At 44.3% G+C, this 24,261-nt stretch overlaps 2 protein-coding genes across 9 annotated transcripts in view; one reads left to right on the top strand and one right to left on the bottom strand.

Annotated features, from left to right (window-relative positions):
* Positions 1-7,764, bottom strand: part of IDE (insulin degrading enzyme) — an 83,540-nt gene extending 75,776 nt beyond the window's left edge. For 3 of the 6 annotated variants that reach the window (XR_004972183.1, XR_004972186.1, XR_004972184.1), the window contains exon 1: positions 7,582-7,764. Coding sequence is in view for 3 of the 6 variants with exons in the window: in XM_036336598.1 (XP_036192491.1) it covers positions 7,582-7,679 (98 nt within the window). In the remaining 3 variants the exon portion in view is untranslated. The remainder of the gene's footprint in view (positions 1-7,581) is intronic. The other 3 variants (XM_036336598.1, XM_036336597.1, XM_036336596.1) reach the window with 2 other exon arrangements.
* KIF11 (kinesin family member 11) overlaps positions 6,746-24,261 on the top strand; it is a 57,731-nt gene continuing 40,215 nt past the window's right edge. The window contains exon 1 of one of the 3 annotated variants that reach the window (XM_036336595.1): positions 6,746-6,939. Coding sequence is in view for 2 of the 3 variants with exons in the window: in XM_036336593.1 (XP_036192486.1) it covers positions 19,277-19,353 (77 nt within the window). In the remaining variant the exon portion in view is untranslated. Of the gene's footprint in view, positions 6,940-19,135; positions 19,354-24,261 lie in introns of those variants that run through there. The other 2 variants (XM_036336593.1, XM_036336594.1) reach the window with 2 other exon arrangements.

Below are 24,261 nucleotides of genomic sequence, written 5' to 3'. Positions count from 1 at the left end.
TCTTGCTCAGTGGATAGAGCGTCAGCCTGTGGACTGAAGGGGTCTGGGGTTCGATTCTGGTCAAGGGCACATGCCCAGGTTTTAGGTTCGGTCCCCAGTGGGGGGCATGCAAGAGGCAGCCGATCAAAGATTCTCATCATTGATATTTCTATCTCTCTCTCCCTCTCCCTTCCTGTTTGAAATCAATAAAAATATATTTTAAAAAATAAATTAATTATGCCGAAACCGGTTTGGCTCAGTGGATAGAGCGTCGGCCTGCGGACTGAAAGGTCCCGGGTTCGATTCCGGTCAAGGGCATGTACCTGGGTTGCGGGCACATCCCCAGTAGGAGATGTGCAGGAGGCGGCTGATCGATGTTTCTAACTCTCTATCTCTCTCCCTTCCTCTCTGTATAAAATCAATAAAATATATTTTAAAAAAAAAATAATAAATAAATTAATTAATTAAATAAAATAAAAAGAAATCTGAGCAAAATGGGATCAACTGCAAGGTTTTAAGTATTCCCTAGCAAGGATCTATAACTTCAAAGGATCATAGATTTCAAAAAGATCATGCTGCCAGTGGTGACAAGAACAGGCTACATGGCCCTGACCAGTTTGGCTCAGTGGATAGAGCGTTGACCTGCGAACTGAAGGGTCCCAGGTTCGATTCCGATCAAGGGCATGTACCATGGTTCCCGGCACATCCCCAGTAGGGGGTGTGCAGGAGTCAGCGGATCGATGTTTCTAACTCTCTATCCTTCTCCCTTCCTCTCTGTAAAAAATCAATAAAATATATTAAAAAAAGAAAAGAAGCCGAAACCGGTTTGGCTCAGTGGATGGAGCGTCGGCCTGCGGACTGAGGGGTCCCAGGTTCGATTCCGGTCAAGGGCATGTACCTGGATTGCGGGCATATCCCCAGTGGGAGATGTGCGGGAGGCAGCTGATCGATGTTTCTCTCTCATTGATGTTTCTAGCTCTCTATCTCTCTCCCTTTCTCTCTGTGAAAAATCAATAAAATATATTTAAAAAAAAAAAAAAAAAGAAAAGAAAAGAAAAAAGAACAGGCTACATGTAGAGAAGCAAGTGCAGAAGCAAAAAAACTGAGAGGCCATTACATATAGCAAAAGATTAGAATCAGGGTGGTAACAGTGAGAAGTGGTCTGGATCTGGATGTATATGCTGACTGGATGAGGGATATGAGAACAAGAAAGGAGTTAAGGATGACTCCAAGTTATTAGCCTAAACAAACAGAAGAATAGATGTTATTATCTGGGATGGGAAGAAGACTGTGGGAGGAGCAGATTTGAGGGAGAAGATCTGGATATAGGTTTTGTACTGGACATCAAAGGGAAAATGTTGAGTAGGAAGTTTATTACCTAAGACTGAAATTCAGGGAAGAGGTTCTGGTTAGAGATACACATTTGGGAATTGTCATAACATAGATCAGGCTGGTATCATAAAACTTCTATGATGGATGGATATGTTCTATATGTGCACTGCCCATATGGTAACCACCAGCCACACGAGACTGGAAATGCGGCTAGGGTGACAGAGAAACTGAATAGTTAATTGTAGTTCATTTACATTTTAAAAAGCACATGTGGCTCATGGCTACATATTTAACAAAGCATAGTATTTAATACAATGTGATTGGATGAGAACACTAAATGAGTGAGGTTTGGCAGAGAAGACGTCCAAAGATTGGGCACTGGGGCACACCAACGACATGGGTTATTTGTGATAGGAAGAAAAAAAATGAACCAACCCAAATTTCTAGCAACAACAGAATAGAAAAATAATTAGTGGCATATTCAAGTAAGACTGTCAATCAGCAGTAAATGCATACATCTATGTGAACAAATCTCAAAAAATGTTAAGTGAAAAAAGTAACTTAAAGAAGAAAATTATAAATGTCAAAAGCAGACAAAACTAAGCAATATACTGTTTAAGAATATATTCAGATTGATAAAGCTATAAAGAAAATCAAGGGACTTATTATCCAAATGTAGAATAATATCACCTCTCCAGAGAAGGTTGCAATTGGGAGGTGAGTACAGAAGGCTTCAAAGTTACTGGAAATATTCTATTTCCTAACTAGATGGTGGGAACACAGATGATCATTTTGTTATTCTCCTTTGTTCTATATACTCTGGCATGTATAATATTAAATAACATATATATGTGTGTGTGTATATATATATATATATATATATATATATATATATATATGGCAGTACATGGTTAAATTTCAAATGGAAATGTCAAAATCTCTTTAAACCATTAAGTTCAGAAAAAAGGAAAGATAACTCTGGGTTGTATAAGGTCTATAAAGGACAGATTTAGTCATATAAAGAAAAGAGGGAAGGGCATTCTAGAATTGGGAATAAACAGGTCATGTATAAGAGACAATAAATTAGTGAGTCTACTGGAAAAGAAGAAAGTTAGGTTGAAAAGTTAGGCTAGGGCTAGTTCCTGACATGCTTAAATACTGGGTCAAGGAGTTTGGACTTGATGTAGAAATAGTGCAGAACCATTGATGGTGTCTAAGTAAGACAATAGCATAGGGAAAGTGGTATATCAGTCGGATTAATCTGATGATTAGGATTAAATAGTAGGAAGACAGAAGGCTGGAAAAATCAGTTATTAAACTTGTAGATGTGAGATGTCAGAGAAAATGCTGGTGATCTGAATGTTGATGGTGATGGAAGATCCAAGTTTACCCCGAGAAACTAGGATGAAAGACTGAAGAGAGTTTGGTCTTGAAAATAGGCGGAGGAAAAAAGAGAAATTCAAAAATTACACCAATTTTCAAGCTAAAACTACAAAAACGATAACATCAACATATGCAAAATTAGGGAAATCAATAGGAAGCTGGTTTTGAAGGAGGACCATTCATTCAATAACGACATCAGGCAGAGTGTGATATCTTCCCCTCAGAGAGCAGCTTATAAGTCCCCCCTCTTTTTTAAACAATTACATATTTTTAGTAGACAAAGAAAAACTATATAGTTGATGGGGTGGGGGGAGAATGAAAGTTTTTATAGCTTTCAACTCTATAAGAATTTTGTAAGCCCTACTTTTCAACGAAGAGTTGCGTGATATAAGTGCTGTTGCTTTTCAAAATAAATTGAAAGAAATAACAGAACACAAAAGTGGAAATGGTTAGTAAAAAGTCAGAGATAAAGGAGTGCAACTACTCACTATTGAACTGAAAGCTCTTTTGAGGACAAATTTTATCACTTTTTAAAAGTATTTTAAAAGCCTGAATCTTAATAGCTAGTTAAGTCCCACCTCCCACCTGGCACACCACTGTTTCCTAAGCCTGGAGAATAAAGAGATGCAAAGGAGAGCTGCCTGCAAAATGACATGACTGATGCCCAAGTGTTTTAAGTGGTTGCCAGGGGCTGGGCTATTACCTCCAGGTTCCCCAATAATACAGATCATTTCACAAAGCCCAAATATATCCAATTTGATTGAACAGAAGACAACGAAGCTGCTTTTCAAAATGAATTTTTATACAAATGCTTTTAAGATCATCGCTTTCACCCTAGCCGGTTTGGCTCAGTGGATAGAGGGATGGCCTGTGGACTGAAGGGTCCCGGGTTTAATTCCCATCAAGGGCACATGCCTGGGTTGCGGGCTCGATCCTCTAGTAGGGGGCGTGCAGGAAGCAGCCTATCAATGATTCTCTCATTGTTGATGTTTCTCTCTCTCTCTCCCTCTCTGAAATCAATAAAAATATTTTTTAAAAGACTATTATGTTTAAAAAAAAATCATCTCTTTCTCAAACAGTAACAGGAAATGAATGCCGTAACAGAGCTCAGAATCTGAGACTAAACAGACATGAGTTAAATCCCAGCTCTCCCAATATACAGCTGTGGAACCATCTCTGTTAGTACATTCTTTCGACCATGGAGGGTTGAAGATATGAATATGTGACACAGCCACTTGGCCTGGAGGTCAAACCCTCCCTGGTATTAGCTACAACAATCAAGGCTTAACTACAAGATTGCGCACAAAGACCACTAGGGGGTGCACCAAGAAAGCATAACAAAATGCGGAGACAAAGAAACAGGACAAAATTGTCAATGGAAGATCTAGAGTTCAGAACCACACTTTTAAGGTCTCTCAAGAACTGTTCAGAAGCCGCCGATAGACTTAATGAGATCTACAAGAAAACTAATAAGACCCTCGATCTTATATTGGGGAACCAACTAGAAATTAAGCATACACGGACTGAAATAACGAATATTATACAGACTCCCGACAGCAGACCAGAGGAGCGCAAGAATCAAGTCAATGATTTGAAATGCGAGGAAGCAAAAAACACCCAACCGGAGGGGCGGAATGAAAAAAGAATCCAAAAATGCAAGGATAGTGTAAGGAGCCTCTGGGACAGCTTCAAGCGTACCAACATCAGAATTATAGGGGTGCCAGAAGATGAGAGAGAGCAAGATATTGGAAACCTATTTGAAGAAATAATGACAGAAAACTTCCCCCACTTGATGAAAGAAATGGACTTACAGGTCCAAGAAGCGCGGAGACCCCCAAACAAAAGGAATCCAAAGAGGACCACACCAAGACACATCATAATTAAAATGCCAAGAGCAAAAGACAAAGAGAGAATCTTAAAAGCAGCAAGAGAAAGAAACTCAGTTACCTACAAGGGAATACCCAGACGACTGTCAGCTGATTTATCAACAGAAACTTTGCAGGCCAGAAGGGAGTGGCAAGAAATATTCAAAGTGATGAATACCAAGAACCTACAACCAAGATTACTTTATCCAGCAAAGCTATCATTTAGAATTGAAGGTCAGATAAAGAGCTTCACAGATAAGGAAAAGCTAAAGGAGTTCATCACCACCAAACCAGTATTATATGAAATGCTGAAAGGTATCCTTTAAGAAGAGGAAGAGGAAGAAAAAGGTAAAGATACAAATTATGAACAACAAATATGCATCTATCAACAAGTGAATCTAAGAATCAAGTGAATAAATAATCTGATGAACAGAATGAACTGGTGATTATAATAGAATCAGGGACATAGAAAGGGAATGGACTGACTATTCTTGGGGGGAAAGGGGTGTGGGAGATGCGGGAAGAGACTGGACAAAAATCGTGCACCTATGGATGAGGACAGTGGGTGGGGAGTGAGGGCGGAGGGTGGGGCAGGAACTGGGAGGAGGGGAGTTATGGGGGGAAAAAAGAGGAACAAATGTAATAATCTGAACAATAAAGATTTAATTAAAAAAAAGAAATATAAAAATAATAATAATAATAATAATAAAAAGATATGAATATGTGCCCTACCTAGTTTGGCTCAGAGGATAGAGCTTCCACCTGCGGACTGAGGGGCCCCGGGTTTGATTCCAGTCATGGGCACATGCCCAGGTTGTGGGCTCCATCCCCAGTGGGGGGCATGCAGGAGGCAGCCGGTCAATGATTCTCTCTCATCATTGATGATTCTATTTCTTTCTCCCTCTCCTTTCCTCTCTGAAATCAATAAGAATATATTTTAAAAAAAGATATGAATATGTGGTAGCTTCAGATGTTAGTACTTTTCCTTCTTAAAACTACACCCAGATCCTTTTGATTGGACCTGTATTTTTCTTAATAGCCTCAGACACTAATTTTTAGCATGGAGCATTCTAGATGGTTCATCTCATTCATTATGTTTTGAATCTCCTGAATCTCCCTCTTTGAAAACAACTGTATCGTGAGCTCTTGGCTGTTCAACCCATGCTCTGGACTTCACCAATGAAAGCGAAGAGCCGTGGGAGAAAACCATAGAGAAAAATCGAATTGTAGGTACGCCGTACAAACCTTCCAGTTGTATAAAACTTAAAATCAATGCTTTCTTTGAAATCACAAATTCTGCACACTGGAGACAATATGAAGCTCAACACAGCCTATTAGCAACAAATTAAGAACAAAAATTGTTCTGACTTGAAGGAGGGCCCAGGGATGCACCTTGCCTATGCTTATTACCCCCAATTCTCTGAACTCGGGGATCTTTTAGCATGTTGTAGCAGATAATGCAGGGACAGAGGAGGACAAACAAGTTACACAGATCTTTTATTTGCATGCAGCCTTCTGAGTACCATTACTGCCCTCATAGTTCAGGCAGTCAAGACTAAGTCCCAACCGGTTTCTCTGCCCGAGATCTCTCCACGCCCTCACCTCCTGCACACAGCCACCAAACCAATTTCCTAAATCACCAGTTTCATTACATCACTCCCCGCCTCAAAAACACTTAATGGCTCCCTACCTCCTAGTCACTGGAAGAAAGCCCAACTAAAATTCAAAGCCCAGGCTAGCATTATCCTAATTTTTATAATACAGGACCTGTTTCCTCCTAATTCCCCCCACGGAAATTCTCTAAGGCTGCAACTAGACTAATCCGCTCACGGTCCCCCCCAAGAAACAGACTAGTCTGCACCCCTGGGCTGGATTACAACCACCCCTGCCTATCCTCCGCCCTCCTCGGCCTTTCCCCCAAAAGGTCAGCGCAGACCCCCTCCTCTATCTCTGCCCCGAACTGTGCTCCTAAAAAGCACACACGGCCCACACTGGACATCTTCTCACTCTCTTCAGACATCCTTTCTAGCTGGCAATCCTCCCGTGGTAATGCAATCCGCTCCAACCAAGACAAAGTTCCTTGGAGGTGGATCCCACGCTAGCACTCACACAGAGGGCCTATCACAGTGCCCCGCACTTGCTAGGTCCTGGATAGTAAAACTAGAAGAAGCGTTCAGATGATGCAGGTGCCGATGATGTGGGGCCAGACAATACTGCCCATCTTTCCCAGTCCCTCTTAATTCACAGTAAAGGGGACTCAGCGTTCGCTTCAGGGCCGACAGTATCTAGTGTACACGGAGCAACGAAGCGCGGCGAGCCCGCCACCCGAGGGCAAAAACCCTGCGTCCCGATGCCGGCTCTTGCCACAATCTCTGCAACGGTAGGGAAATCCTGCGTATCGGTTGGCTCAGAGGCAAAACAAGGGAGCTGCTGGGATGGATCCCAAGGTATCCTTTCCCCAATTCCCCGGGAAACGCAGCAGTCGTCTACCCGCTCCAGCGGAGGCACGCAAACTTTCAAGGTTCCCACCGCAGGCATTTCCATGGAGCAGCGAAAACTAAGTCCCCACAGGAGAACGCGGGGCGGAGAGGAAAGCGGTCCCCCTGGACTCCAAGGCCAGGGATAGTCCGCTCGGTTCCCGGCCCCTCACAGGCGGACTCCCCGGAGAGTGTCCGGCGCGGGTCCCAGGAGCGGGCCCGGGTGACTCCGTCCGCGCCCGCGCCCCGCGCCCCCACACTTATGACACTCGCCGCGTGTCCCGGGTCCCGGCCCCCATCCGCCCGCACCGGCCCGAGGGACGCCGTCCTCTCTCAGCAAGGCCCCTCGCTCCCGCCGGGCGAGCCGCCCTGCTGGGCCCCGGAGCAGCCTCGACGCGGCCGTCTGGGGCCCAGGCCGGCGGGACGGGCGGCGTGAGGGGCGGCGGCGGCGGCGGCTTTAAGTGCTGAATCACCACTTTGCAACCCGAGCTCCAAACCACGGTGACCCGCGGGCCCCGAGGGCCCGAACGCTGTGCCCCACTTACCCACAGAGGCGTTGGGGGGGCGACAGGCGGGCGCCGAGGGCCGAGCGGAAGGCGCGGGGCGACGCGGGGTGCAGCAGCCACGCTAGCAGGTACCGCATAGCCCGGCGCAGCCGCCGGGATCACAGCGAACGACCGCTTCCTCCCAGCGCGGAGCGCCGGCCTGTCCCACTGCGCATGCTCAGTCCGCGCGCCGCGCCGCCTCCCGGGAGCCCCCGAGTGGCCGCCGCGCCGGGTTTTGCCTGGCGCCCGACTGGGCGGGGCCGCGGACGGCGGGCGTCCCAGGTCTGAGCGGGCGGCGGGATGGGGTCCCGCCGGGGAGCTGCGGGGGCCCAGCAGCCAGGCTTTCCCAAGTGCGGAGGGTCCCGGCTGAGTCACACAGCACGTGTGAGGGCGGCGATGTGTGTCTGGCTGTGTATGTGGCGCGGGGGGGGGGGGGTATGGGGGGCTCACAGGTACCGTGTGGGCACTAGGGGGCGGGGTTGGGGAGAAACGGGGGGGGGGGGGGGGCTCTCAGGTACCGTGTTGGCACTAGGGGCCCGGTCGGTGGAGGCAATCCCATTGGCTGTCCCCGGCTGCACAGGTGTTGGAACAAGGTCAGCCAACCAGGCTGCCTCCCAAAAAACAAATCCACGCTCTGAAAGGCCCGCGGGCTCCCTCTAGAGCGCGATAGGGATGTGGACCACGGGGTGGGTGGAAATTGAGGGGGTTTGAGGGGGAGTTAGACTATTGGGGTTCACTGGTGATAGGCCAGGACCCAGAGGGAAGTATCGATCCTGGGGAAGCTAGCTGCACTTCAAGGAGCAAGATGGATATGGAACAGGCCATGGCAAAACAACTCCCATTTAAAAAACAACCCGCATATACATGCCATACTACAGCTATGGTCAGTGTACTTCAGTCATTGTTTGTAAGGCGAGACTTGTTGCCCTGATGGCTTTATGGTATTTTGCATCCAAGAGCAACCTAATTAATAATTGTTATGGCAAAAAATCCTATCTAATAAAAGAGAAACATGGTAATTAGCCGTACATCCACTACCCTTCCCATTGGCTAATCAGGGCGATATGCAAATTAACTGCCAGCCAAGATGGCAGCCGGCAGCCAGGCAGCTTCAAGCAAACATGAGGCTTACTTGCTTCAGTGATGGAGGACTCCAACGTTCCCCGCCTGCTGCTGCCGGCCTCTGAGCTTGCAGTTTGAAACATTTTTACAAATATAGAAGTAAACAAAACCCCAGAAACCTGCTTTCAGCCAGCCGGGATCTCAGAGCTGGAGTTAAAACAGTGTTTCGGCCGAAGCCGGTTTGGCTCAGTGGATGGAGCGTCGGCCTGCGGACTGAGGGGTCCCAGGTTCGATTCCGGTCAGGGGCATGTGCCTGGGTTGCGGGCACATCCCCGGTGGGAGATGTGCAGGAGGCGGCTGATCGATGTTTCTCTCTCATCGATGTTTCTGGCTCTCTATCTCTCTCCCTTCCTCTCTGTAGAAAATCAATAAAATATATTTTTTAAAAAAAACAGTGTTTCGATTATAGAACCCAAACAAACCAGATACCTGCTTTCAGCAGCCGAGGCCTAAGAGCTGGAGCCAAGCCTCAGAGCTAAAGCTGGCCCAGAATAAAAAAAAAAAAAAAAAAGGAGCAGTTGGGAGTTTCAGTCACCCGCCAGCCTGAAAACAGCCCTCAGCCCCTCACCCAGACTGGCCAGGCACCCCAGTGGGGACCCCCACCCTGATCCAGGACACCCTTCAGGGCAAACCAGCCGGCCCCCACCCATGCACCAAGCCTCTATCCTATATAGTAAAAGGGTAATATGCCTCCCAGCGCTGGGATCAGCGGCTCTGTGTGTGACAGGGGGTGGGGCCACAACCTCCCTATCCGCCCTGCTCTGTTAGTGACAGGGGAAGGTGCCCCAACCCCCTGATCAGCCCTGCTCTGTGCCTGATATGGGGGAGCTCCCCAACCCCCTGATCGCCCTGTGGCTCTGTGTGTGACAGAGTGCGGCGCCCCAACCCCCTGATCAGCCCTGCTCTGTGGGTGACAGGGTGCGGCGCCCCAACACCTCCCCCACAGGCCCTGCTCTGTGTGTGACGGGGTAGAGCCATAACCTCCCCATCGGCCCTGCCCTGAGTGTGACAGTGGCGGTGCCCCAACCCCCTGATCGGCCCTGTTCTGTGGGTGACAGGGGCGGTGCCCCAACTCCCCTATCGGCCCTACTCTGTGAGTGACAGGGGGGAGCTCCCCAACCCCCTGATCTACCCTGCTCTGTGCATGACAGGGTACGGAGCCCCAACCCCCCTGATGGGCCCTGCTCTTTGCATGACCGGGTGGCGCCGCAACCTCCCCATCAACCCTGCCTTGAGTGTGACAGGAGGCGGTGCCCCAACCCCCCAATCGGCCCTACCCTGAGAGTGACTGAGGGTGGCATCGCAACCTCCCAATCTGCCCTGCTCTGTGCATGACAGGGGGTGGCGCCCCAACTCCCCAATCAGCCCTGCTCTGAGCCTGACCAGGGGCTGCACCTAGGGATTGGGCCTGCCCTCTGCCACCCAGGAGCAGGCCTAAGCCAGCAGGTCGTTATCTCCCAAGGGGTCCCAGACTGCAAGAGGGCACAGGCTGGGCTGAGGGACCCCCCCTCTCCCCCCGAGTGCACAAATTTTTGTGCACCGGGCCTCTAGTAAAATAATAATTGTTATGGCCCAGTCGGTGTGGCTCAGTGGTTGAGCCTCGACCCATGAAACAAGAGGTCACTGGTTCGATTCCCGGTCAGGGCATATGCCTGGGTTGCGGGCTCAATCCCCCGTAGGTAGAAGGCAGCTGATCCGTGATGTTTCTCTTTCTCTCTATCCCTATCCCTTCCTCTCTCTCTAAAAATCAATAAAAACATTTTTTAAAAATAATAATTGTTATGAATCTGACTTTGTATTGCATTATTTTACAGGGTCTTTAGGGAAGAGTGTGATTAGGGATGGTGACTCCCTTGCTTATGTGGTTTAGGTTTCTGATGTGGTAGACAGAAGACTGCAGCCAAAAGCTGCTCTGAATCCTATTATTGCTACAAATGGGAATTAGGAGAACGGTTCTTTAATCAAGTGGATGCCTCATCAAAGAGGTAGAGGTGATCTTTTTTGCAATAGGGTTTCAGCTAAAGGCAAACCTTGGGTGGATGAAAACTGAGGAACTGGAGATAAGGGCTCCTAGTGAAATGCAAGGTAAAATTGCACCACATTACATTTTAGCCCCAACCCACCTGTATTCGTTTCTTGTAGCTGCCATAACAAATTACCACAAACGTGGTGGCTTAAAACAACAGAAATGTATTGTGTCACAGTCTGGAGGCCAGAATCCCCAAAGCAAGATGTCAGGGCCACAGTCCCTACAGGACTTTTCAGCTTCTGGTAGATGCCAGCTTCCTTGACTTGTGGGAACATCAATCTCTGCCTCCATCTTGACATTGCCTTCTCTTCTGCATGTCTTTTTTTCTTCTGTCTTTTACAAGGACATTTGTCATTGGATTTAAGGTACATCCAGGTAATCTAGAATGATCTTATCTCATCCTAAACTCAATTACATCTGCAAAGACCTGTTTTCCAAACAATGTCACACAAGTGACATTGGGATTAGGATGTGAACATATCTTTGGTGGGTCACCACTCAACCCACTACCCCACTTTTCCAGCCTCTACCCCCACCCTCTACTCACTCCAATTTACGCAGCTATCAGAACTAATTGATTATTATAACAATCCTAACTTGTCAGTGCTCTACCAATTTTTAAGACCTATTGAAATGGCATTGCTTTGCCCCGCCAGCGTGGCTCAGTGGTTGAGCCTCGACCTTTGAACCAGGAGGCCACAGAGGTCATGGTTTGATTCCCAGTCAGGTATATGCCCAGGTTGTGGGTTGTATGGGAGGTAGCCAATCCATGATTCTCTCTCATCATTGATGTTTCTTTCTCTCTGAAATCAATAAAAATATATTTTAAAAAAATAAAATAAAATAAATGGCCTTTACAAAACTTATCCTTATTTCCATCTCTCACATACCCCAATGTAAGTAACCACTCTCTGATCAGAGCTACCAGAGTAGTTTGCCACTCAAAAGGCACTTACTTGGATTTTAACTTTTCATACTTGTAAGAAGCAGTAGATTAGGTATGATGTCTAGTCATTTTTTTAAAATATGATTTTTGTTTGTTTTTGTTAATCTTCAACTTGGGATATTTTTCCATTGATTTTTTAGAGACACTGGAAGAGAGAGGGAAAGACAGAGAGAAACTTCAATTGGTTGCCTCCTGCACGTCCCTGACCAGGGCCCAGACCAGGGAGGAGCCTGCAACTAAGGTACGTGCCCTTAACCAGAATTGAACCTGGGACCCTTTGGTCTGCTGGCCGATCACTCCATCCACTGAGCCAAACTGGCTAGGGCTTAAATATGTTTTTTTATTGGTTTGAGAGAGAGAGGAAGGGAGAGGGAGAGAGAAACATCAATCCTGCTGTCTCTTGCACTCCTCTTGCTAGGGATCAAGCCTGAAACCCTGGCCTGTGCCGGGATCGGGAATCAGACTGGAGACCTCTCCAGTCAAACTTCTGGTGCATGGGACAACGCTCAACCAAATCACACTGGCCAGGGCGTTAGTCATTTTTGTATATCACCTAGCAGCAAGCACAGTGCTTAGTTAAATTAATGCTTGTCAAATATATGTTTGCTAAATCTGATTACGCCTGAAAATGTAACTACCATTTATAGAGAATACAGGGGACAATAATTAATTCACATTTTAAGGATATAAGCCGCAAAATTAGAATGTTTGAAAAACTATAGGACAAATGACCCTATTTCTTTAACAAATAAATTGCAAAATAAAAAAGAAAGGAGTGCCAGACTGGTGTGGCTCAGTTGGTTGAGTGCTGTTCCATGCACCAAGAGGTCACTGGTTCCATTCCCAGTCAGGGCACATGCCTGGGTTGCAGGCTCAATCCCCAGTACAGGGTGTGCAGGAGGCACTCAATGTGTCATTGATGTCTCTCTCTCTCCTTCTCCCTTCCTCTCTCTCTAAAAAATAAAAAAAGCATCTTCTTAAATATATATATACTTTAAAAAGAAGAAAGAAAAGAGAAGCCTACAGATTAAAGGGGACTTAGAATTGACAAGCTATGACAAGATGTTTATAAAATTTTATATGAAAAAGCTCAGGGAGACCCAAGCCAATGTGGAAGAAAAATCTAGAACACTTACACTACCAAATATTATTATTATTAAGCTATAGTAACTGAGATAAATATCATGGCCTGAGAGCAGACAAATAGGCCATGTTAAACTGGTAGTATCCATTAAAGCTGCATATAAGCATACACTATGACCCAGCAATTCCATTTCTACCTATATACCCAACAGAACTAGAAAGCAAAAAACAAAAGATACATATTAGCCAAATGAAATGTTTGGTTCTTGTTTGAATCCTGATTTGAACAAACCCATTATGGAAAAGAAACACGAGACAATCAGAAAAGTAAAAGCACTGACAGGTATTTATGATATTTTATGTTAATTTTGGGGGCATGTTCATGGCTATGGCTTTTTTTAAAGAGTCTTTTGAGATATATGCTAAAATAATATGATGCCTAGGATTTGGTTCAGAATAATTCAATGGACGATCAGGGAAGAAGGGGAAGTATAGATAAAACAGTATTGGCCATGAACTGATAATTATTGAAGCTGGGGGATGCCTGGGGGATTTATTATTCTAGTCTCTTTGCTTTAGTATATGTTTGAAAATTTCCATGATAAAAAGTTTTATAATGTTTGTTTTAAGTACAGCGCTATGGTAATGAAATACCTAAAAGCAACATGAATTTTTAAGAATGTTTATAGATAAGTGATTTATTAATTATCAATTATTTAAAGTTCTCCTAAATGATTTATACTGGCTAGTCCTTAAAAGTCAGTTTGAGGTACTTTATGAACAGTACTTGAAATATTGATGTAAAAATTGATAATATTTTCCACCCTTAAGACTATTCTTGATTTGTCCACTTAACAAATACGGCCCCAGGCCTTGCTTTAGTCAGGAGGAGGGAAACTTTTTTCTGCCAGGGGCCATTTGGAACATTCGAGGGCCACACAAAATTATCAACTTAAAAATTAGCCTATATTTGGTCAAATTTAATGAACTCATCCCTAATGCCTTGGCCAGACCAAATGATTTCTTGGGCCTTACACAGCCCGTGGGCTGGATATTCTCCAGTCCCTGCTTCAGATGTTGAGGCTACATCAGAGAAAAGAGCAATCAACTTTGTATTGTACTAAAATAATATTAGGTTACCCAGAGTGGGTTTTCTTGCTGCCCAGCTTCATCCAAGGGACTTTCCCTCCATCATCACTGCTGCTCTGCTGGGTAGGGGAAGGTGGCAAAGGTCTCACCATTTGTATTAAGGGGGCTTATGTATGTCCGGGGCTGTTGACAAGAGCATAGGGTTGAATATTTGAACTACATGGGCAATTTTTTAAAAAAATATATTTTATTGATTTTTTACAGAGAGGAAGGGAGAGGGATAGAGAGTTAGAAACATCGATGAGAGAGAAACATCGATCAGCTGCCTCCTGCACACTCCCCACTGGGTATGTGCCCACAACTAAGGTACATGCCCTTGACTGGAATTGAACCCAAAACCCTTCAGTCTGCATGCTGACGCTCTATCCAATGAGCCAAACCGGCCAGGGCTACATGAGAAATTTTTAAAAAAATATAATTTTTATTGATTTCAGAGAGGAAGGGAGAGGGAGAGAAAGGTAGAAACATCAATGATAAGAGAGAATTATTGATCGGCTGCCTCCTGCATGCCCCACTCTGGGGATCAAGCCCCCAACCTGGAATGTGGCCTGACCGGGAATCAGAGGTTAGACCTCCTGGTTCATAGGTTGATGCTCAACCACTGAGCCATGCTGGCCAGGCTACATAAGCAGTTATTAATGGAGAGCCAATTTCTTTGGCCCTTCTCCTAGGCTAACTCCCCACCATATCCTCTCCTGGAATTCCTCTCCCTCAATCTTTTTTTTTTTTTCTTCAAACGGCCTCTGATCTCCATCAGCTTCTTCCTCCTACATCACTTTCTCTTCACCCAATGCCCCAGCCAGGAGTTTCTAAACTAGAGTTCTAAATCTCTGGAGGGCACCCTAGCTGGTTTGGCTCAGTGGGTAGAGAGTCGGCCTGTAGACTGAAGGGTCTTGGGTTTGATTCCAGCCAAGGACACATGGCTGTGGGCTCAATCCCCAGTTGGGGGTGTGCAGGAGGCAGCCAATCAATGATTCTCTCTCATTGTTGATGTTTCTATCTCTCTCTCCCTTCCTTTCTCTCTCTCTAAAAAAACAAAACAAAAAAAACAAGCACATTTTTAAAAAAATTGTGGAGGGCCAGTCATCTGGTTCTCCTGTTGATATCCTGCTTTGGGCTCTTCCCAGAGCCTTCCCTTGCAGTGGTTCTCAACCGTCCTAATGCTGCGACCCTTTAATACAGTTCCTCATGTTGTGGTGACCCCCAACCATAAAATTATTATTATTATTTTTTAAAATATAGTTTATTGATTTTTTACAGAGAGGAAGGGAGAGAGATAGAGTTAGAAACATCGATGAGAGAGAAACATCGATCAGCTGCCTCCTGCACATCTCCCACTGGGGATATGCCCGCAACCCAGGTACATGCCCTTGACCGGAATCGAACCTGGGACCCTTCAGTCCGCAGGCCGACGCTCTATCCACTGAGCCAAACCGGTTTCGGCCATAAAATTATTTTTGTTGCTACTTCATAACTGTAATTTTGCTACTGTTATGAATCGTAATGTAAATATCTGAAATGCTATATGTGTTTTCCGATGGTCGCGACCCACAGGTTGAGAACCGCTGCCAAGGTTTTGGTTTGAAAGGTACAGATGCTGAATATTTTTTCTCTTTGCATTCCCGCTATAAGAACCCCAATTCTTGCCCGGCCTGCATTGCGCAGTGGTTGAGCATCAACCTCGGAAGTCACAGTTCAATTTCAGGTCAGGGAATATGCCTAAATTGCAGGCTCAGTCCCCAGTGTGGGGTGTACAGGTGGCAGCCAATCAATGATTCTTTCTCATAATTGATGTTTCTATCTCTTCCACTTCCTTCCTCTCTGAAATCAATTATATATAATATATTTAAAAAGAACCCCAATTCTCCTGGACACCTTTGGTCTCTAGGAAAGGTCCTGAAGTGTGGCAAAGAAAGAAAAACATAGGGAATAAAATTTCAAATCTTCTTTTGCTATGTGGAGTAATAAATAAGTGGGGTTTTGTGAGAGGCTTTGGGGAGCTACTTCAGAAAGGGTGGTTGGGAAAGTCTCTCTGAGGAAATGACATTTGAATTGTGACTTGAAAGGTAAGAATGAGCCAGTTAAAGCATCCATCACAAAGGCCCAGGACAGGAGAGGTTCTGGCATGTTCCAGGATCTGACAAAAGGCTAGAGAACAACTTCTTTGCCTTTCTCTCCCAACTAATACTTGCTACAGAGACTCTACTATTAACACAGTAAAAACAATAACCAAAATTTGGATTTGAGAAAACTATACTTAAGCATTTGGGTGGGGCTTTTTTTACAGGTTTATGAATAGTTCATGAACTGTATTTTTCCTCAGTTTATAAGCACATGCAGACATACTTACTGTTTGTTGTCTTTGGCATTCATACGCACAGACAGAAACAGAACCCAACATGATTCTGGCAACTCTGAAAATAATAACTAAAGTTGAGTACTCCTCAACTATCCACTGAAGAATTGCATAGATATTGTTCAAGAGCCTTAAAAGATCATACAAACAAAACTGTTTATGAAGAAAAATGCTTAAATTATGTTAAAAATTCAGGTTGTAAAACTACAAATTTAATAATTATTTCAATTATTACAAAAAATAATATAGCCCTGGCGGGGTAGCTCAGTTGGTTAGACCATCGTCCTGATAGGCCAAGGTTGTGGGTTCTATACCTGTCAGAGCACATTCAAGAATAAACGAGCCCTGGCCTGTTTGGCTCAGTGGATAGAGCATCAGCCTGCGGACTGAAGGGTCCTGGGTTAGATTCCGATCAAGGGCCCATGCCCAGGTTGTGGGCTCCATCCCCAATAGGGGGCATGCAGGAGGCAGCCGATCTATGATTCTTATCATTGTTGTTTCTGTCTCTCTCTCCCTCTCCCTTCTTCTCTGAAATGAATAAAAAAATATATAAAAGAAAAAGATCCTTCCCTTTGCTGAGTGAATGCAGTGTGGAGAAAAGAGCACAAATAGGGAGACCTATTAAGGAGGTAGTTAAGAATAGTTAGTTGTTCAGGAGAGAGATAAAAGAGATTTGAACTAGAATGGTGGGCATGTGTAATAAAACCAACAGAACTGCACTGGACATAGAGGACAAAGGTTTGGTTAGAGCCATTTGTCTAGATAAGAAAGATGAGGGTGGAGATAAGGAGGATAAAGAATTCCGCTTTGGATAGTTCCATTAAAATATATATATATGTATATATATATTTTAAAAAATATATTTCTTTATTGATTTAAGAGAGGAAGGGAGAAGGAGGAAGAGATAGAAACATCAATGATGAGAGAGTCATTGATTGGCTGCCTTCTGCACGGCCCCCACTGGGGACCAAGCCCGCAGCCTGGGCATGTGCCCTTGGCCAGAATTGAACCCGGGACCTTTCAGTCCGCAGGCTGACGCTCTATCCACTGCGCCAAACTGGCTAGGGCAAAAATATATATTTTTATTTATTTCAGAGAGGAATGGAGAGGGAGATAGAGGCACAAACATCAATGATGAGAGAGAATCATTGATAGGCTGCCTCTTGTACGCCCCCTACTGGGGATCGAGCCCACAACCCGGGCATGTACCCTTAACCCCAATCGAATCCGGGACCTTTCAGTTCGCAGGCTAACGCTCTATCCACTGAGCCAAACCGGCTAGGGCTGGATAGTTCCCTTTTTGAGATGCAGGTGGGCCTTCTAAGAGGAGATATCAGTAGACATCTGACTATGCAAAATCTCCATTGACCCGCGATCAAGGCTTTAGATGTAGATGAATCTTGGGGGGAATAGGGGGCCTGAGAGCTTTCCACTCCACCTGGCCGTTAACTTAAGAAACTAAAATGCCCTAACCGGTTTGGCTCAGTGGCTAGAGCGTCGGCCTGCGGACTGAAGGGTCCCAGGTTCGATTCCGGTCAAGGGCATGTACCTTGGTTGCGGGCACATCCCCAGTGGGGGGTGTGCAGGAGGCAGCTGATTGATGTTTCTCATCCATGTTTCTAATTCTCTATCCCTCTCCCTTCCTCTCTGTAAAAAATCAATAAAATATTAAAAAAAAAAAAGAAACTAAAATAATATCTAGGTTCCTGTGTGCTAAGGGTAGCCAAGAAGCGCAGCTTCCAGGACTGGCTATGGCGAAAGCCCATAATTCGGTATTTCCTTGACTGCGACTCACACCTAAAGGGGCTGAATCACAGCAACCGTGTGCCAAGAGGCCCCTAGTGCGCATGCGGAAAGCCGGAGGTCACTGAGCGTGGGCCGACCCCCGAGCGCTGCCTGCTGGGATTTGTAGGCTGACTACGGCCGACGTTTGCGCAAGCTCCTTTACACGCCCACGGGATGCTGCTCCAGGCATTTGGCGGAAAGCGCGCCCTGAGTCTGCATCAGTCCCTGCAAAGTCCATGTCAGAAAGCGCAAATCCGATTATCCTTTCGTGTTTGTAATCGTTTATCAATGGCAATGACTTCTCATCAGTTAAAGGATAAATTCAGAGTCCTAAAATGACATTCAAAAATGACTTTCATCAGGAGTTGGTACCCGTGGTAGCCTTCTCTCTTAAATATTCTTCCTAATTATTCTTCAAGACTATACTGGACGCTGCCTCCGACATAGGGGCTCGCTTTGGACCTCTCTTCTGTGCTTCTGTAGCACCCTCTTGCAATTCTTTTTTAAAAAATATGTATTTTTATTGGTTTCAGAGAGGAAGAGGGATAGATAGATAGAAACGTCAATAATGAGAATCATTGATCAGCTGCCTCCTTGCACTGAACCACGGCTGCCGGGTCAATTCTTTAATAGTAATTATAATCATGGCCAGTCTTCCTGAACACTTACTACATATTCTAATCTGTGCTATGTTACCCGTGTTAGCTCATTAATCCTCACACAGCTCTCTGAAACGGTTGCTATTTTTATTTCGCAGATGAGGAAATTTTGGTTTAGAGCTGTTATGTAATTTGAACAAGGTCGCGTTGAAGTATCTTGTTTACTCCCGGGAGTCTCTCATTGGACTACGAGTTCCAGCCCTGCACGGACGTACCAGCTTTTTACTTTCCCGTGGGCCACGCCCCGAGGGCGGGGCTCTGGTGACGATGTCTCGTCCCATGGTGCCTTGCGCGCCCGCTCTGCAATTGGCCGGGCGGCTGGGCTCTTTTTTCAAATTGAGGCGCCTAGTCGTTGCTCCGTTTCCTGGCATCTGGCGGAGGCGAGATCGCTGATTTGACGGTCCCGGCTGGTGCGGGACTGCCTCGGGGCTCGTCAGAGCCCGCAGTGGAGAGCGGGGACGCCGAACTGCTTCCGTCGATCCCCCCGCCACGCCCGCACCCGGCTGGGGAGGTGGGCATCCTAGCCCGCGCCGGTACCAGGCCTTGTTTTCTCGGAGGGTCCCGTCATGGCGACCCAGCCGAATTCCTCCACGAAGAAGAAGGAGGAGAAGGGGAAGAACATCCAGGTGGTGGTGCGATGCAGGTAGGGCGAGCCTGGTGGGAAGCGGGACGCCGGGCTTTGCTGTTGGGCTCCCTCCTGCGCGGTCGGAGGAGAGGGATTTTTTTTAAAAAAAATTCTGATGGGACCTAACCTTTCTGCTTCATAGTCCCCCGCATTCTGTTGAATAAAATGACACTTGTCGCGGTGAGGAATAAATTAGTGTCTTTTTCGGAAGAAAGGATATGTGGGGGTGCACAGACACTTCCCTTGCACCTTCTGAATCCTTGTAGCTAGGGGCTAATAAATTAACGTGAGACGGGTTAGCATGAGAGAATGTTCAAAGTTTATTATGGAAGTACACGCAGGGAGGCCAAGAGTATGAGGCTCTAAGATGCATTGGGCATTTACGGTTTAATATGCCACTTGGGATAAAGGAGAAGGGGGTCGGGGTCTGGGATTTCCAAGGAAAAGAGCCAATATACTGGTAGAGGAAAAAGCAAACTCTTGCCGGACCACCCAGAAGCTGGTACACAGAATGAAGATCAACAAACAGGCTTTGCTCGATTTCTGTCTGCTACATTTAATTGTGTATCATGGTACTAAGGCGAATGCTCCCTTCCTTCAAGCAGGTTTTTATATCTGAACTCTTTTAGGTAGGTAAGGGGGAGAGTTTTATTCCCCCCCGAGTCATTTATAACCAGCCTAAAATCAAAATCCCAAAAGGCATATTTTGGGATTGCAAAACTTTGGTCCCCTCCAGATATTTGTGTCGGAAGTTATAGTTTAACTGCTATATTCAGAAGGAGGATTTGATCGCTGTTTTTAGCCGCAGAGTGCGTTCTTTTTTTAAAAGTGATGTCGACAACGATGTGTGACTTTTATATGCCACTCCTGCATAGCCATTTTGCAGATGTTTTAGTACTTAGATTGGGATTGCCATCCTCTTCATCACCTCAAAAGCAATCAATCACCTGTTTATTCTAGATGCAATATTTTCTTAATCTCTCCTAAACATCACTGTATTTACATTTTAAAATTAAGTTACAGAGTGAGTTTATGTTTTTAAAAGGTCAAGGAGACTACTTAAGCCAGGATAGCCATGGCCTTGTGCTGCAAGTTTGTCTCCCCTAGAACAAAGGAGACAGCCTTCTCAGGATGGTGGATGGAGGTGTTCAACTCTCCGCTGATTTATTTCCAAATAACTTCCCAGTGTTAAGATTAGATGGTACAGGAAAAACATACTTGTACAAGCTGTTGCTTAATTAGAGATTGATTTATTCAGCTTTTTAGAAGCGCTCCACAGTTTACCGGTGAATGTGTGTTTTGCATATTTCTTTCTTTGTTGTTGTTTTAAAAACTTTAACAACTTCAGCAAATTTTCTGTAAATCCAAAAGTATTCTAAAATTAAATGTTATTTCTAAAATGTGTCAATGAACTTTCCTAGGTTATCCTTCAGTCTGTTTTGGTGACTTACTTGTAGATGTCAAAGGCTATAGCTGCTTCTCAACTAGGTGCCAGAGAGGAAATTTAGTGGTAACCTTATGTCGAATTTCCAGTTGCATTCTAGGGCTTCTGTTAATAGTTGTTTATGTTCTGAAGGTTTTTTTAAAAAATCAGCAGCCTGTTTTACAAATGAAAAATTTTAGATTATTTTGATCCGTTAATATTACAACGGGGCAATATTACATTGCTGTGTGGTTTTATTTTCTTTATTTTTTATTACAAAATATGTCAAGCCTATAAAAAGTTGTAAAGAATACTGCAATAGACATCTGTATAGCCATCACCCAGATTTGAAACAAAAATAATCATTAGGGCTGGAGCTCCAGTGTATTCATCCCCACTTCCCAACCCTCTTCCTCTACTCCAAGAGTTAAACATTACCCTGAACTTCATGTTTATTATCCCCATAAATTTCAAGCTTTAGCTTAGAGGGGATTTCTTTTACTTTATCACTAATGAAAAGTGCTTAGGTTGTATAGTATAAAGGATGTTTTATCAGATTAGCTTGACTTTTTTGTTTTTGCTTTGTTTCAAGTAGCCTTTCTAGTACAAATATGTCCTCTATCTTTAGTAAAATAACAATTTAAGCCCTAGCCGGTTTGGCTCAGTGAATAGAACACCGGCCTGTGGACTGAGGGGTTCCAGGTTTGATTCTGGTTAAGGGCACATGCCCAGGTTGCAGGCTGGATTCCAGTAGGGGGCATGCAGGAAGCAGCCAGTCAATGATTCTCTCTCATCATTGATGTTTCTCTCTCTCTCTCCCTCTCCCTTCCTTTCTGAAATCAATCAAAATATATTTAAAAAAAAAAAATCAATTTAATAGGCCCTCAAGGTGGTCAAACCTTTTCTGTAAAGAGCCCAGGTAATAAATATTTTAGTCTTTTCAGGCCACATATTATCTGTCATATATTATTCTCTATTTTTTTTTCCAGTTTTGAATTTTTAATTCACACAGTTTTTTGTACCCTAGGAGGCCAGCAAGATTTCAGGAGAGGAGAGATGACTTCATTACTTGATTATATTGAATACAACCTTTAGGATGTTCTTTACTTGTACAATAACTGTATGAAAAAAAGTTTTTATTCTATCTATAAATACCTCGAGATAAAGGTATAATATAACTTCTAGAGTCGAGGAACTGATAGTATGGAGGAAAATTTTAATAAGGAAATACCTTTGATACAAAGACACACACATACACAAAACACCCTCTCCCCCTACAGGTTGGCAGAAACCCTATTAAAATCATAATATAAAGATTTTAGGATTTAAGTTATTTTTGGCATTTTAATCTAAAGTGCTTAGGCAATTGAGGTCTTAACATATCTGAAGTATTCATATATTTTAAAGTATATCATTGTATTTCTTAATAGGCCCAGACCATCTTTCCTTACACAGTAACCCAATATGACACCAGTTACCAAATAGAAAACAAAATTGTGATTCTGTATTAAATCCATAAAGGATATTTGAGAGAAAGGACAACTTGGAAAATAAAGACTTCAGAGTTCATTATTCCAAGTTAAGATCATTTTAGTTATTAGCAGAGGTTACAAATAAGCTGAAGGTAAAAATCTTCGAGTTGCTGCTTATAATTTGCTTTGTTGAGAGAAGACTGTGCCACTGGTCCACTATACTATGGTGCAAGGGTTTTTGTTTTATCCTTGGAAAGGTTTTCTGTAGTTGGTATTTTGTCAGCCAGGCGTCACTCCTGCCGTACTCCTCGCAGTAGGACATGAGGTCCATGGTGCTGCTGAAATCTTGATTCTTTCACTGGAAGCTTCTAATCATAACTGCTGCACAGTTCTTGCCTGGGCTATATTGTGGGTGTTTGCTGTTGTTTTGCTGGACAACTTTTACCTGAAGTCAGGAAGACTGTGTGGCCCAATGTTTGAGGTTTTAAGTAGAGGAATGAATCTGCCAGTGTACTGTTGCTGCTGCCACCACTGTTGAACACCCAGTATCTGTTTGTTTTTTTTTTAAATATGTTTTTATTGATTTCAGAGAGGAAGGGAGAGGAAGAGAGAGATAGACACATCGATGATGAGAGAAATTCATTGATCGGCTGCCTCCTGCACACTGCACACTGGGGATCGAGTCTGCAACCCTTGCATGTGCCCCGACCAGGACTTGAATCATGACCTCCTGGTTCATAGGTGGATGCTCAACCACTGAGCAACACTGGCCATGCTGGAAATATTTTTTATTGATTTTTAGAGAGAGAGGAAGGGAGAGGGAGAGAAACATCAATGTGAGTGGAATATCCATCCACTGCTCTCCTGCATGCCCTCTACCTGGAATCGAACTAGCAACCTTTGGTTACATCGGATGATGCCCAACCAACTGAGCCACACTGGCTAGGGCTGGAAAGCTTTTTACACCAAAATAGTTACATGGCTGGCTCTCTCACTTTATATATTTTGTTTAAATATCATCTTTATCAGAGAAGCCTTCCCTGACCACTCTAAAATAGCAGCAGCAAATACTTATTTTCCCCATTCATCATTTCCTATCCCCAGGTCTGCTTTATTTTCATTTCAAATTTGTCAACACCTAATATATTGACTTGATTGTCATCTCTTCCTGACCCCCAACACACACACTTGGATGAAAGGTCCCTGAGAATAGGAACTTTGGATGTTTTGCTTTTTCCCCCCTGAAACTTGGCTATGATCACTGCTATATCCCAAATACCTAGAAAAGTATCTATCACATAATAAATGCTTGCTGAATGTTTATGGGATAAATGAATAAATTTAACACTTTTCCATAAGACCACTTTTACTCCCCTTTTTAAAATTTTTTTTCAATTACAGTTGACATTTAATATTATACTAGTTTTAGGTATACAGCATAGTAGTTAGACATTTATATGACTTATGAAGTATCCCCCCATAAATCTAGTACCCATACATAGATTTATAACAATATTATTGACTAGAGGCCCAGTGCATGAAATTCATGCATGGGTAGGGTCCCCCCCAGGCCTGGCTGGTGATCAGGGCAGATCAGGGCCTTCTGGCTGCAGGCCAGGGCTTTCCTTTGTTCTGCACCACCCCCCTGGTGGTCAGCGCATGTCATAGCGAGTGATTGAACTTCCTGCCTACCGGTCAAACTCTCAAAGGGACACTTTGCGTATTAGCTATATATATATATATATATATATATATATATATATATATATATATATATATATATATATATATATATATATCTCCTATATAACCTATGCTGAACTCTCCATCCTCCTGACTATTTTATAACTGCCAATTTGTACTTCTTTATTTTGTTTGTTTGTTTGTTTTAATTCTGACCTGAGGGGTATTTTCATTGATTTTTAGAGAAAGGAAGGGAGAGTGAAACATCTATTAGTTGCCTCTTGTTCTTGCTCCAACTGGGCATTGAACCTGCATCTTAGTTATGTGCCCTGACTGGGAATCAAACCC

The sequence above is a fragment of the Myotis myotis genome, unplaced genomic scaffold (assembly GCF_014108235.1).
Source record: "Myotis myotis isolate mMyoMyo1 unplaced genomic scaffold, mMyoMyo1.p scaffold_m19_p_15, whole genome shotgun sequence".
Lineage (NCBI taxonomy): Eukaryota > Metazoa > Chordata > Mammalia > Chiroptera > Vespertilionidae > Myotis > Myotis myotis.
The sequence above is the reverse complement of the archived record's forward strand: the minus strand, read 5'-3'. Positions and strand labels throughout refer to the sequence as shown.